The sequence below is a fragment of the Pristis pectinata genome, chromosome 5 (assembly GCF_009764475.1).
Source record: "Pristis pectinata isolate sPriPec2 chromosome 5, sPriPec2.1.pri, whole genome shotgun sequence".
NCBI lineage: Eukaryota > Metazoa > Chordata > Chondrichthyes > Rhinopristiformes > Pristidae > Pristis > Pristis pectinata.
Genome location: NC_067409.1, coordinates 35,595,938 through 35,612,571, shown reverse-complemented (window position 1 = coordinate 35,612,571; position 16,634 = coordinate 35,595,938). Strand labels below are relative to the sequence as shown.

The 16,634-nt window shown below is 39.4% G+C and overlaps 1 protein-coding gene across 1 annotated transcript in view; it reads right to left on the bottom strand.

The window, feature by feature from the left end:
* rsu1 (Ras suppressor protein 1) overlaps positions 1-16,634 on the bottom strand; it is a 115,688-nt gene that overhangs the window by 45,770 nt on the left and 53,284 nt on the right. The window contains exon 8 of the mRNA XM_052016319.1: positions 914-1,046. Coding sequence (XP_051872279.1) covers positions 914-1,046 — 133 coding nt within the window. The remainder of the gene's footprint in view (positions 1-913; positions 1,047-16,634) is intronic.

Here is a 16,634-nt window from a genome sequence, read left to right as displayed (position 1 = left end):
CATCACTTCTACTTTTTTTTTTGCTTTTGGGAGACAAGGTATTGGCAAAATACTGTAAGAATTACACAATACAGTACTGATTGTAAAGAATCACAAATACTGCTATCCAATAGGGTGCTCTAAACATGACTGGCATTTGTGCAGGTGACTCGAGTTGTGTTGCCATCAAGCATTATCCATCCCCCAGTGTGAGAAGGGAACTAGTTTTGACGTTTGTAGGATCAAACATACATACAAATATCAGATTTTTAAATTGGCAAACTTTAATTATCTACTGACAGACATTGGATCAAAAGCTCATAATCTATTACATTAACTTTTAACTCTCAATAAAATGAAGTCCATCACTCTGAAAGCATTGGGTTGTGCACGAGTTCACGTATGTCCCCCAGTATGTTATAAATCTGTCCCAGTCCTCAAAATATTAAAAATCTCATTGTCGACAGTCCAATCACAGACTGAAGAAATGACATCTTCAGTTCACAGGTGTCTCAGTTGGTGGCCCTGACTGGGAGGCCCCCCATCTAAACTTCATCCATTTTTATGCCATGAGAGTACTTCTAATAGTGCCAACTAGCTTCCCATGAATCAGTGTATGAAATGTGTGGCAGTTGCCTGCTTAATCACACAGGTCACGTTTTAAAGTGGAGGACACCATGAAAATGATTTTATTTAAGCAAGGGCATCAAACTTTCTTTGGTGATATCCAATTTCATGTAGGACAAATGCAAAGCCAATAATAGGAGAGAAACAATTTCTAGACAACAAACTATAGGTGGCAAATATAAAAAAGATTTAAGACTTCAAATATTAAAGATGCAATATACTTAACTCCTGCATTTAGCAAGGAGCCTAACCCAGAAATCAATTAGTTAACTTTTCAACCAAGCATTTTTCCAATCAGTCTACTTACTACTTGTAGGTTTCAGAACGAATATATTCAAAGACGTGGGATACACCGAGTTGGAATTGGTCAGCAATCGGTGTAACCCATGGATTGTTCTCCGCTTTGAAGACTTGTTTTGGGCCGGTAAGGTCTAAATTACCTGAAATGTAGACGCAATTCAAAATAATTAAATATCATGGAATGGCTTTTTTAATCTAAAAATGTCAGTAAATGAATGCAAAGAAATTGGTTCCCTTGTAAGAAGTAATTCTTAATTCCTATTGTGCAGCCAAATTGATCGGATCTAGGTATCAAAAACTGTCAGAAAAATAATCACTTTCCTTTCAATGTCTTTGGTACTTTACGGCTTTTGCAACTCATTAAAAAAAAAAGAAAACAGAAACAAATATCTCTGCATATGGGATCACAAGAATGACATTTTCACTTAGAGGTCCCAAGTAAATATTTATGAAATGGAACTGAAGCAATTTAAGTTTAAAAATCTTGATACAAGCTTGTATTGAGTACCGTACTGATTACAGGCTGGAATACAATTTAAACCTTTACATATATAGAGAATACGCTTTAGTATTCAGCTGGGTAATTTCTTGAGAGTTTGCAGATTTTTCTTTAAGAAAGCAAAAAGTTATCAATAGGCTTCTCTCATCTTTCAGCTGGAAGACAGAAAGACAGACATTTTTGTAAAGATTGTGCTTCAGTGATTAAAAACCTCAGATAAACAAAATTTTACTTATGGGTATTTTCTTATTGTCAAAAGGTCTCCTAACTGGTTACTAAAGTCTTTCCCAAACTGAATGCAAAACATTCGATCAACATATCATTTGCTTACAATGGTTTCTTCCATTCTTTGAAAATATCCTAAGAATTTCCATTTTAGTATTATACAACAAATAAATTTTAATTGTAAACACAATAAAAGACTTGTGTATCCCCAAAGCTGCTCCACTGCTCAACAAGATTACAGTGGGAGGAAGTGTAGTTGAGGTAGCGGTGGGAGTCTGCAGGTTTATAGTAGATATCAATGGATAGTTTGTCTCAAGAGATGGAAACAGAAATATCCGGAGAGGAAAAGAAGTGTTAAATAGCCCAGGTTAATTTGAGGACAGGGTGGAGGTTGGTGTCAAAGGTGATAAAATTGACGAGTTTTGAATGAACTTGTCATTGATGTAGTATAAAATGAACTGGAAGGGTGCTAGAGAAAGTCTGGAATAAGGATGTGTAACTTATGGACTCCAATAGCACCTCGACTACACCTCCTCCCATCCTGTCCCCTGTAAGGACGCCTTCCCTTTGTCTAAATTTCTTCGTCTTGCCGCATCTGTTCTCAAGATGAGGCTTTCCGCACTAGGACTTCTGAAATGTCCTTCTTTCAGTAAAGTGGGTTCCCCTCAGCCGCAGATGGAGGAGCCCTTACATGCATTTCCTTCATACTCCGTACATCTGCTCTCACCTCCCCCTTCCCAGACGGAAGAGAGATGGAGTTCCCCTTTCACCCTACTAGCCCCCATATCCAGCATATCATCCTTTGCTACTTCCGCCAGCTCCAACGGGATCCCACCACCGGCCACATCTTCCCCTCTCCTCACTCCTTCTGCTTTCCGCAGGGACCACTCTCTCTCTCTCTCTGTTCACCTTTCCCATCCCTTCCTCCACCTGGCTCCATCTGCCTATCATCCTTCCCTTATCTGGTTCCACTATCACTTATCAGCCTCTGTCTCACTTTCCCCTCTCAGTTCCATACACTGGCTATCTTCCCTCTACACTCAGTCTTGCTGCAGGGTTTTGACCTAAAACACTGACAATCCCTTTGCCTCCACAGGTGCTGCTTAACCTGCTTCCAGGAGTTTATTTTTTGTTCCAGATTCCAGCATCTGCAGTCTCTTGTGTCTCCAAGATTACAGTTGATCTGCAAACAAACTCCAATTCCCTGCCTCTCCTCCTACGCTTTGGTTTACAACAATTTATCAAGCTTATATTTGAAATTAATAATTGATCTAGCAACAAGAAAAAAAATAAAAGAAGGGAGCACCAGACTTCCATCATTTGCTGTGCATAGAAGTTTTCTAACCTCATATCTGAAGGACCTGGCTCTAATTTTTAGCTTCTTCCCTTTAATCCTGGAATCCCTAACCATAATTTCCATTAGAGAAAACTGACCCAATCACCCCTTGGCCTTCTAAATTCCAGAGATTATAATCCTAGTGTGTGGAATCTGTCGTCACAACTTGAACTCTGCATATCATCTTTGCTCTGAAGACCAGAACAGGATTGTGTAGTTGTAGCAGTACACAAAAAATTATGCACTTGTATTTTAAGCCTTCTGGTCATTCTAGTCTCTTGCATAGAAGGTGGCTAGCTTTCCATCAAACTTTATAATTATTTTCTGTAAATATCTTGACATTTTTTCTAAAATCTGCTGTGCACATGGTCCCACAAGCATCTTTGGACCTCCACTGTTTCTACATCTTCACCATATAGAAAATAACTTCTATCCTCCTAAGGTCCAGAGTAGCTTTAAATCAGCACTTATTGAAATGTATGTAACATAGTTTTGCCAATTCACTTAATACTTCTATTTATTTTCCTTATAAATCTATCAATAAACTTGGATATATGTGGCATTTTAGGTTACAATTTATAATCAGCAAATATACTGTATGTGTTGCCAGCATGTTCTTCTGGGACAACACTAATCATTTCCTCCAAACTTGAGTACTTGCTCCAGTATTCTGTTACTCAACCAATTGTCAAACTAAATGTATGATGCACCTTTAATATCCGAGGTTTAACTTTAGCCAACATTCTCTTAATAGGGATTTTATGAAATGCTTTTGTCGAATCCTAACAAAATATTGGTGAACGTTCCATTTGGTCATCATTTCAAAAAAAAAAATTCATATCCTGTTCATTTGATATGATTCATCCTTATAAATCCACATTGGGTCTCTTACCTGGTCAAAACTTAGTGTTCAGTTGCTTTCCCTTTAAACATTTGCCTAGAAATTCATCCTCAGATCAGTGATACTAAATGTGGAATATGGTAAAATCTGCATGCTGTATATGACTTCCATTGAACACAAACCACTAAAGGGAACCCAGAAAATAGTAATTCCTTGATGAGAGGTTTGACGACGGTCTATAAATCCCTGGTTCCTCACCATCTTAAATAAAATGACACGCACTATTTTCCAAGCTAAAGAAGCACAACTGAATCAAAACTGCCTTGGAAGATTATAATTTGAGGCATCTGTTACTTTAAGAACCTGGGATAGAAATCATTTAGTTGTAAGGATCTGTCACTCTTTAAATGCATAGATTCATCAGTGTTATTTTGGTTATGTTACTTCTGGCAAGTCCCTGCCCTGATTCCTAATCTCTAATATAGCTTCTCAAGAAAAAGATATGATCAAAAATGAATGAGACTAAATGACGACAATCATGTGTTGTTATTTATTTTGGCAAGTTATAAAAAGAAATGGATATGAAACCTGTTATTTTTAAGCACAGGAAGAGATCCGTTGCTGTTGGATCATTTTATCGTCTGTTATACAATTCCATGAGCACTTGTCTTTAGGTAATTCTTCATTTAGATTCCTCATTCATTCACTTTTAATTAGGCTTTGCAACATTGTTGCATTTGCATGTGTTTAAGAATCATTTAGCAGAACCATATTATTCAGGCTTGTGCACAGGACTTCACATAGGTAAATAATGAACTGGTCTATTTAAGTACAAATCTGATCCTTACACAACTGATGCCCTCTCTCCTTTAATTGTAATTTAGGGCCAAGAATCAAGAAATACAACTTCAAAATTTAAAGATGACACCAAATGCTGAAAAGGGCAGAAAGAAAACACAGGGAGACATTAACAAACTTGCACAATGGATTTGTAAATTTCAAATAAGCTTCAATGTAGACATAAGATGAATCAAATTTTGGTAGGAAAATTAAAGAGCCTATGACCAATCAAGATAGAGTGAAATTCGAATTTGGGGACACAGATGCACAAATCACTAAAAGTAAAAATGCCATTAAAAGAACTTTAAAGCATTGGATTTTTCTTTCCTGGAGGGATAGAACTGAAAGGAAAGAAATTACAATGAACTTGTAGAAGATCTTAATTAGGTCATAGAACATTTCCAATCACCATATGTGAAGGACTACAAAAGATGCAAACTAGAAATGATACTGGATGAAAAACAGCATGATGCTGGAGGAACTCAGCAGGCCAGGCAGCATCCGTGGAGAAAAGCAGGCGGTTGATGTTTCTGGCGAGGACCCTTCTTCAAGACTGAAGATAGGAAAATGGTAAGCCCACTATATAGGAGGGAAAAGCAGAGCAGTGATAGGTGGACAAAAGAGGGGAGGCAGGGTTGGCAAAAGGCGGTGATAGGTAGATGCAGGTAAGAGATAGTGATAAACAGGTGCGGGAGAGGAGGGAGAGCAGATCCGCCGGGCGATGGGTCAAAGGTAAGGAGGACCTTACCCCACCCCTTTCTGCCTTTCACAGGGACTGCTCTCTCTGCGACTCCCTAGTTCACTCCTCCCCACCCATCCTGCTCTCACCCTGGGGACTTTCCACTGCTCTGCTATGGGTGCAACACCTGCCCCTACACCACTTCTATCCTAGGGACCTAAACAGTCCTTTCAGGTAAGACAGATTTACCTGCACCTCCCTTAATATCATCAACTGCATTCGGTGCTCCAAGTGTGGCCTCCTCTTCACTGGTAAGACCAAACACAGACTAGGTGACTGTTTCGTAGAACACCTGCACCCCATTCGTAACTGCAACCTGCATCTTCCTGTTCCCAGTCATTTCAACTCCCCCTCCATCACAGATATGTCATTCCTTGGCCTCCTCCACTGCCAGGAGAATTCCAAGTGCAAACTGGAGGAATAGCACCTCATTTTCCATCTTGGAATCTTGCAGCCTAACAGCATGAACATTGAATTCTCCCACTTTAGGTAATTTCTGAGAATCTCTTTAGAAAAGACTAAGAGATGGCCTGATAGAGGTCTTTAAGATTACAACCATGTTTGATAAGGTACTCTTAGAGAGGATGTTTCCTGTGCCACGAGAGACCAGAACTAGGGCTATTAATAAACATGATACAGTCACTTATGAATGCTTTAGGGAATTCAGGAAAATCTCACTAGAGTGTTGATTGATTGAAGCAACTATTAGGGATGAACTTAGGAGGTCACTAAAGAAATACAAAACAGAAAAAGCATTGAAGGATAAGAATAAAAGAGAAGGGGATTAGGTGAGGCTAGCTTTAAGCAAGAAAACTAATGGGCATTTTGGCAAGGACGACTCTTTTAATTGTTGTATGTATTTTTTTAGTCCTGTGAATGGTGTGCAATTTCAATGAAAATGCTTCAAATTTTCCATATAAAGACTTCTCCCCTTCACACTATGAACTGTGGCCACCTATGATCATTTCTCTAATAAAGCCAATACAAACTAATAATTTTGAGGTCTCAAGAATCTAAAAATATCAGGTTACCCAATCAGCAAACAAGGTTAGTTCATTTCCAAGAAATTCTATAGCACCTAACAAATCCCTTTACTTACATTAAAATATCTAGCCTACTTCCACTGTCATTCTAATTAACAGTAACCCAGCAACAGTTACAGGCAAGAACCAGCAGGCACTCCATGTACACATCATGCAGTAGGACAGAGAAATTGACAGGATATTGGAATGGGCAGAGAGATGGCAGATGAAAGTTAATGCTGAGAAATGTGAGGTGTTACATAACAACAGGAAGAATGAGAAGAGGCAATATAAAACAAAGGGCACAATTCTAAAAGGCATACAAGAATAGAGAGGAGCTGGAGATATGTGCATAGTTTATTGAAAATGGCAGGGCAAGTTGAGAAAGTGATTTAAATAGCATATGGGATCTTGGGTTTTATAAGTAGAGGTACAGAGTACAAGAACAAGTCATGAAGCACCTTTATAAAACACTGATTTGGCCAAAAACTGAGTTTTGAGTGCAACACTTCAGAAAAATGAGGTGGCTTTGGAAAGAATGCAGAGGAGAGTTACCAAAATGATTTCAGGTACGACGGACCTTAGTTATCTGGATAGACTTTAAAAGCTGGGGTTTTGCTCTGTGCAACAGAGGAGGGTGTGATGGAATCTAATACAGGTTATATAATCATGAAGATTACAGGGAAGATAAACAGAAACTATTCCCATTGCCAGCAGTGGGGATAGAATGAAGGTGATTGGCTTAAGAACCAAAGGTGACATGAAGAAAATTGATGTTTTTTCTTTAATAAATGCAACAAGAGGTTAGGATCTTCAATACACTGCCAGTGTAATAATGGGGGCAGATTCCATTGCAGCATTCAGAAGGGGAGCTAAATCAGCATCTTAAACCAAAGAATTTGCTAGGTTTATGGGGTGAGTGGGGGAGTGCAAATATTTGTATTGCTCTTATACATTCAGCAGGCTGAGTGGCTGCCTCCTGTGTTATAACCATTCTGTGATTTTGAGTGATCACTCAGAGCCGCCACTCCTACCCACAAATACTGTTGTAAAGAGCAATGAACTCAGATCTACACAGTGACAGTAATCATACACCAGGAAGCGCCAACCATTCACAGGATTGCAGCAAAGTGGTTATGGAGCTGGTGAGGCAATTCTACATACTTGTCAATATTAATTATACTGCTTACATTTAAAATTGAGCTCAGGCAATACTTAATCTCTCTGACCAAAGATTAAATAGTAAGTCTGAATTAAGTATGAGAAGAAAGAAAAGAGGTGGTGATTCAGAAAAGCATCTAACTGGCAAAAAATAAAAAATGTTCTGGTGGAGAAGTGGGGCCAGGAGGGCAGTGGATGAAGAAATAGGCCCTCCTTTAAACAGATTTGAGAATATTCCTGCATTTCCAATCCCCCTTTATAATCTCCCTCATTGCTGATACGCTCAAAAACAGAGGAAGATCCAATCATCGTCTATTTTATAAAATGTTGACAAATCAGCTGATGTAGCATCTTACTTTAACAGCACAGATGGTTTCTAGCTGAAGATAGAATTCAATGTCTGCCATCAAACCACATTTAAAATTCATATATATATATTAGATGCCAAGTTCCACAAATAAGTTTTATCAGAAGGATTCACATTACACAAGTCTGACAGCACCAATCCCTGAAGTTCAGCTAGCTGCATCTAAAATGTAAACTTGCCTTGGTCAGGAAAGCTCATCAGTCTAATTGGCACAAAAAAGTGTTTCCTGACCATTATTATCAGCAAGTCACAGCAAACTTCATTATAGATTGAAAAAAAAGCTGTAGGACACCCCTGCATTTCAAATGGTATCATTAGCATGGGCCAAGACAGTTGCCCCAACAGATACCCCAAAATAGCCCCAAATCCATTAGAAAATACCTACATCAGAAAATAACAGCTGGCATGATGGTCTAGCCCAATCAGGCCTCCAAACAACCTCACATACTTACGTTAATATCACTTCAAAGTGGGTTGGAATTCTGGCAGGTTTTCCCTCTACCCAACTATGAATGCAACACCCAACCATTGTCTATGTAAAGATCAGCAAATTCAGCAACGATTGGAATTGTGCTGTATCTTTCTACAGTTCTATGGAAACCTTTCCAGCAGCTACAAGGCACAAGGTGAGGAGTTTAATAGAATACTCTTGTTTCTGGATGAGTGCCACTCCACAATACTCACGCAGCTCAGGATCAACTAGGACAAGGCAGCCCATTTGATTAGCACCCCATCCACAACCCAAAATATTTATTCACTCCACCACATCATTCCTGCAACGATTCCTAACTACAAAATGCACTGCAGTTCTTTGCCCGAAGAGCCTCTCCCAATCCCACACATTCTAGAACTGAGGACAATGGGTGTGGGTGTATGGAAACACCACCTTCTGCAGATGTTGCTCCAAAGTCAAGTACCATCCTGACTGGGAAAAATATTACCATTTGTTCATCATCATTGGGTCTAAATCCTGAAGTCCTTATCCAATAGCTGTCATTCAAATGGAAGAGCAAAAGAATCAAAAATATTGGCCTTGCTCAGGATGTGCAAATAAAATATAATGCAGAAGATTATTCACTTTACTGGTCACTGAGGTAGATTACAAAAATATTAGATGGGCATTAAATATTGATCTTGTCAGTGACAGACATTAAAAAGTAAAGCTTCTATACCCAAGTAGTCATAAATATACAGGGCTGTTTCAATAATTTTAACATTTCCATAACTAACATTTTAAAAGAACCAACTTTACACGTTCATACATTGGGCTAAGTTTTCTGTGCACTAAAGCTAGCAAGTATAAAGGAAAATTACCCTACTTCAGGATTTCACCTTACTTTAAGCAGATGAGGGAAAAGAGGTTTCCTGCCTGGTGTTGATGATGATTTGTTTAAAAAAAAATCTAAGTTAACAATATACAGTAAATAATAGGAATTTATGGGTTGTAAAAATGCTTGTTAAACAGAGGGGATTATGAAGAATACAGGAAAAATACAGCACTGGAAGAAACCATTTCGATCCATCTGTGCGCCCTCAGAATAATAAGCTTTGGTGTAGAAGAAAAGCTTACAATGAACTCATTAGGCTCAGAAAACTAAGCACCACTGGATAATGTGTGACTACTTCATTTACCAAAATATACTGCTGTCGTTTTTGAGAGGCATCATCACTTCATAAAGAGCATTATATTCAAGTTGTACAGTAAATTGTCTCATTGTATGACAACTGAATCGATGAAACTGCTATTGCCTCACTTAACTTTTCTGATTTCAGTTCTTGGCATGTTCCATTATTCAATAACACATGCAGGAAGCGTTTCACTTTTCTGTCAGACAGAAGCAATAGCCTTAGCTGTTGTATGCTCCAGTGCTTCCAGCCTGGGAATTCACACCCATTTCCCTCATCTGCAACTCAAGCAGCTTTAGCATTCTAACTAGGATCAAACAGCAGGCAATGGGATTAGGCAATCTAATAAAATAAAACTGTTCAATTCCAAAGCCATGGTGGATAGACTTAAAACACAACCACCTCCTATTCCCTGTTCACCTTCAACAACAGGCCAGAAGGGAAGGTATGCTGCATCGCGATTATCTGCAACTCTCCAACTGAAATAGGCTTTATGGCGAGAAAAGATCGCGTGTCACTCAAAAGGTTTTGGGTGGTACAGCTAAACTGGTAACCGAGAGAAAGTATGGTATAAAATTCCAATACACAACAGCCAGTACATTAAATTAACAGGTTTTCACACAACATTAAAAAGGCAAAGAACAGCAATGATTTCAGCTATAGTTTACACATTTTATCTTTTGTGTGCGAAGCTTCAATACACATGCTCTCTCCAGGAGGGATTTGCTGCCCATAATTCAAACCTGGCAGAATTAGCAACTTATTGTCCATACTAAACAACCTAGTGAACTCCAACTTTCATTTCAATCTTTTATCAGGTCTGAGACTTATTTTGGATATTTTCAGATCATGCATTGAATACATGGCTGATCTATTGATCAAGAGCATATTGACACTTGGTATTACTCTTCTGTAACTTTGTGTAGGGCACAACAATATTAAAAAATACATAAGAAAGCAGACTTATTATAAAAGTTTAAATGAAAAATGGCACATTCTTTCTGCTAGCTTTATATATTGACTGGACTAGACTGTTCAGCCCTGCATTTTTACTATTGTTTGATTAACTTTTGGTGGATTTGTACATCACCCCTCAAGTAATTCTTCTCATATTAATGTTGTAAAAGTATATTTTAATCAATGAGGCTAACCTTTTTTTGGTACCATAACCTTTCTAAAGGTTTTATAACCTGGTATATTTAAGTGCACATCATGACTGAGTAATAGCCAAATTCTGCATTTTAATTTAACTCCCAGCACCTGGTACTGCCTAGAGCTACATTATCCTTTTGTTCCTTCCTCCATGAACAACCTTCTGCTCCACTGTGCCATGGTTAGCATTTTAGCCAACCTCCATTCGTAATTTAGGACCTTGTCAAAAAAGGCTCGTTTGAAATGTTGGAACAAAAGCCTAAGTAGACACAGACAAGAAAGTTTTGTTTTTCCTCATCCCACCCACATGTTCGACAAAGGGGCATGGCTACAAATTACCTTAAACTAGTGAAGTAATTGATACTATACTGGAACTTCCCTGCTCTCCTATCAGACCCTTAAACATTTTTTGCAAATAGAAGAACAGATCAGATTAATTATCTGCAGCAAATCTTTTGCACCTAGCAGGCAATGCTTCTCCATGTCCTCTTCCCTGGCATATGGAATTTTTTTTTTGTTGGTCAATAAAATCTTGTTGCTACAAGGTAGCCTATTAATTTTGGGATGGTCCTGTCAAATCCTCAGTTATTATACAACACATTTCTTCCTCCCCCCAAATTCTGTATCAATAGGCTAGTTCTACCAACAGTGAAAAAGACATTTGTAGCAGATGGGTCAAGAGCAACCCTAAAAATGACTGATAATGGATTGTATAGCTTTTCTGACTGGATGTCTTTGACCAGTGGTGTACCACAGGGATCAATGCTGGGACCCTTACTTTTTTTAAATCATTCATTCAAGGAATGTGGGTTTTGCAAGCTGAGCCAGCATTTAATTGACCATCTTTAATTGCCCTTGAGAAAGTGGTGGTGAGCTGCCTTCTTGAGCCACCACAGTGCAGATATACCCACAATGCTGTTAGGGAGGGAGTTCCAGGACTTTGAACCTGCAATGGTGAAGGAACAGTGATGTATTTCCAAGTCAGTATGGTGTGTGGCTTGGTGGGCAACTTCCGGGGGTGGTGTTTCCATGCTTTTGCTGCTCTTGTCCTCCCAGCTGGGTTTGGATGGTGCTATCTACGGAGTTTTCATGAACTTGCTGCAGTGCTTCCTGTAGATCCTACAAATTGCTACTACTGTGTGTTAGTGGTGGAGTGAGTGAATGGTTGTGGATGGGATACATTTCAAGCAGGTTGCTCTGTCCTTTATGGTACTGAGTTTCTTGGGTATTGTCGAAGCTGCATTAATCCAGGCAAGTGGGGAGCATTCCATCACGCTCCTGTCATAAGCCTTCTAGATGGTGGACAGACTTTGGGAGGGTGGGAGGTGATTTACTTGTTGCTGGATTCCTAGCCTCTGACCTGCTGTCGTTGCCATATTGTGTATATGGCTACTTCAGTTCAGTTTCTGCTCAATGGTAACCCTGAGGATATTGATAGTAGGGGATTCAGCTATGGCAATACCATTGAATGTCAAGAGTGACAGTTATATGCTATATATTATAACAACTTGTGAATGTGGTTAATGTGGATATGGATCTAGGAGGTATGATTAGTAAGTTTGAGGATAACATGAAAGTTGTTGGTGCTGTGGATAACAAGGAAGGTTGCCTATGGGTACAGCAGGATATAGAGGAGATGGAAAGTTGGGGGTAGCTTTAGTAGATGGAAATTAATCCCAGCAAGTGCAAGGTGATGCATTTTGGGAAGTCAAATAGGCATAGGGCATGTACGGTAAATTGTAGGGCACAAAGGAATGTTGACAGACAGACCCAAGGGTCCAAGTCCAAGTCACAGAATCATAAAGTCAGAGCACAGGAACAGGCCCTTCGGCCCAACTGGTCCATGTTGACAAAGGTGCCCAGCTAAGCTAGTCCTATCTGCCTGCATTTGGCCCATATCACTCTAAACCTTTTCTATCCATGTTCCCCGAAAGTGACAACGCAGGGAGATAGGGTGGTGAAGAAGGTATATGGCATGCATGCCTTCATAGGCCGGTGCATAGATTATACAAGTTGCAAGGTTATAGAAACATAGAAAACCTACAGCACAATTCAGGCCCTTCAGCCCACAAAGCTGTGCCGAACATGTCCCTACCCTAGAAATTACTAGGCTTACCCATAGCCCTCTATTTCTCTCAGCTCCATGTACCTATCCAACAGTCTCTTAAAGGACCCTATCGTATCCGCCTCCACCACTGCTGCCAGCAGCCCATGCCACGCACTCACCACTGAGTAAAAAACTTACCCCCTGACATCTCCTCTATACTTACTCCCCAGCACCTTAAACCTATATCTTCTTGTGGCCACCATTTCAGCCCTGGGGAAAAGCCTCTGACTATCTATCCGATCAATACCTTGTTGTAACTTTACAAAACACTGGTTAGATTATCCTTGTAGTGTGCAGTTCTGGTCACCATATTATAGGAAGGATGTGGTTGTGCTGGAGTGCAGAGGAGATTCACCAGGATATTGGCTGGACTGGCAGACTTTAGTTATAGTGAGATTGGATAGGCTGGGCTTGTTTTCCCTGGAGCAAAAGGGGCTGAAAGGTGACCTGATAGAGTCATAGAAAACTATAAGAGGCATAGGTAGGATAGATAGTCAGCATCTTTTTCCCCCCATGTTATCGATATCAAAAACAAGAGGACATAGGCTTAAGGTGAAATGACGGAGTTTTAACAAGGATTTGAGAGGAATTTTTTTTTAAAAACATAGAAAGTGGTTGATGGCTGGAACTCACTGCCAGAGGAAGTGGTGGAGTCAGATACAATCACTACATTTAAGAGACATTTAGACGGGTATAGAAGGATGCGGACCTATTGCGGGCAAATGGGATTAATGTAGATGGGCAAAAAGGCTGGTGTGGACATGGTGGCTGAAGGGCCCATTTCTGTGCTACAAGTTTCTTTGATTACAATTCTAATTGGCATGGCCAACATGAGTAAAACTAAAAATGAAATTCTTGTTGTTTTTAGAGGGTGTGAAGTCCCTTTCTTTTGGACTGCTGGTTTGACAATGTCAGAGAGCTGCAGTCCATTCCTAATCAATTGCTAAAACATTAATAGGCCAGTAAGCATTTTCTTACTTAGAGGCATAGAGTCATACGGCACAGAAACAAATCTCTGCCAAACATCGATCACTCATCTACACTGAACTCATTTTATTCTACCATGTTCCCATCAACTTCCTTACATACTGGGAGCAATTTTCAGTGGCCAATTAACCTGCCAGCCTGCACGTCTCTGGGAATGTACAAGGTAACCAGAGCACATGCAAACTCCTCACAGGTACTGGAGGTAGGTCAGAATTGAACATGGGTCACTGGAGCTGTGAGGCAGCGGCTCAACTAGCTGCACCACTGTGCTGCCTTAGTTCACATTCTTTTGTACTTTTTGTCTAGACATGGGTCAAAGGCACATACATGGCCTTTCTAAACGAAAGACAGCAGGTTCCTTGCAGCAGCTACAACACTAATTTTCACTCAGAATAATTTGCTATCCCCAAAGGTTAACATACTGCTCAGAAAAAGGCAAAGATTTGGCATCACACACTAGCAGTTGTACTAAATTTAAAAACATTTTTTAAGATCCTGAAAAGCTAAAGACATTGTTTAACTAACCACCATTTTTTTATAATTGTACCTTTATGTAGCAGTCTTTTGTACTTGTATCAGTCACTTGGTGGTTAAAATTTGCAATCTACTTTGAAGCATTAATCATACTATTAAAACCCACCACCTGCACAATAATTCAAGATTGATGATATGTGAATATTCTGGGGAAATCAGGATTTCTAGCATTGAATTTCAGGCGCAAATCTAATGAAGCTTCACAGCCAAACCATTTGGCCCCCACAGGTTCTAATAGTGAATGATATGTGCAATAACACAAAATTGCCTTAGGGATGGAGAGTCTTGTCTGGAGAATGCTTCTGTAAAATGGTTATAAAAAATTTTCAGTAGAAGTTCAACTTATCATCAAGCTTATATTGCAAGTGTGGTGTCATATGGCACTCTCAGTAACCATTTTCACAATTTTTTTTCTATATGCAACACCGCCATATTTTCAATCAAAGGCTTCAAGGCCCTCTATAAAACCCTGTCAAAACAGCTGTCTAGGTTTGGAAGAAGGAACTTTGTACTTCAGAATTGTGAACAATGAATAAAGAGTAAGCAATGGACTACCAATCAAATGGCTAATCTTGTAGCAAATCATAGTATCAACAGGTACTGATTTTGTATGTAGGTAAGTACTGCCTATGGAGTAACTGGCAAGTGATTAGTTCCAAAATAATAGAACAAGAAAGGTTCTTAGGATGTATGCAAATATAGAATACCAGAACTACGGGATGAAGAAATTTATATTGGAGATCATGATATGAAACTCACTTATGCACAAATGGCAAAGCATGGTTGACATTTGAAATGGTTGTTTGACTTTAATATATGCAGGCTGGCATGATGAGAATTCAGTGATGAGATCTCTCCATTTTCTTTAAAAAGATCATCTGTTAATTCTCCAGTCTCAAAATTAAAATATTATTTTTCCTTTGGTAAGTTGTAAGAATTTCATGAAAACTGACATAAATTCACCCTTTGTCAGAGTGCTCAATATGAGTGTCACCATTAGCAGGAATTCAATGTTTTGCTGCACTAGATTGTAACTTGCCATATGACATATTCATCTATGTTCAAAGCAGTTAAAATTCTAATTGGAAACACCTTCAAACTTGTTGTTAAAAACACTCTCATCTCTACAAACTCAAATATTCAAAATATCACCATTCACCTATTGTCATGAACAAAGTTAACCAACAATAACCTACACTGATTTTCCTTATCCACCAATAGACAGTTTTCAAAATCCTCAACTACTAATCACTCCAGACCTCCCCTTATCTCTGATCACTCTTACGTCCTGATTAAAGCCCTGGCTTTGGTCTCCTGCGTGTTCTCTCTCACTTCCACGTATGTCTAATTCTCTGGATCTGCCTTCCTAAAAGACTTCTCTTTTCCTTTCACCTCAACTATAAACATATTCTCAAAGCCTACACACCTTAGACACAGCCATCGATTCTTCCATTTACATTTTTTAATGTTCAACTCCTCTGAGGCGCATTGGGATATTTTTCTACATTAAAAGAATGCACAAGTTAACATTTATTTTGTTAACAAATCACCCAATGTTGCCTCACAGCTCCAGAGGCCCAGTCTCAGTCCTGATCTTGGGTACTGCCTGTATGGAGCCGCAAGGTTGCACCTGTACTCTGTGCAACCTTGCCGCTTTCCTCCCACATCCCAGAGACATGCATGTAGGTTAATTGACTGCCTGACCCGCCGAGTCCTTCCAGTAACTCATCTTTTTTTTAAAAACTATAAATTGTTCCGTGTGTAAGAGAATAATGATAGACTCCGATGGGAGTCAATGGGAATGACAGAAGAATAAAAATGGGATTAGTGTTGATGGCTGCTTGATGGTTGGCACGTATTTGGTGGCCAGAAGGAAGTGTTTCTGTGCTTTATGACTCCATGAACATCTACGACTACTGAAGAAAGCTATGCTAAACAGCTCTTCTTTTCATTGTGCCTATCCAAAGTCACAGATTTTTCCTCTGGCAGGCACAACAGTATGTGTTTAGTCAGTGAATGGCAATATACTGGATTGGTAGTCCCAAGGACCCTGTAACACTACGTGAACACTCCTGCTCTTACACAGTAGGTAACAGTGACCACAACCTTCAATCATCCTTCCGTATCAGAGTAATATCGGAGAACTGGATGACTGAATTGCTATATCCACATCCAAAAGGGAAGATGGACAAACCTAGGAATTGCAGGCCAATCAGTCTAGCTTGTGGTGAGAAAGTGACCAGAAGCCGTTGGAAGGAACAAAATGAATGCTCACTTTGAATGGATGTGGTG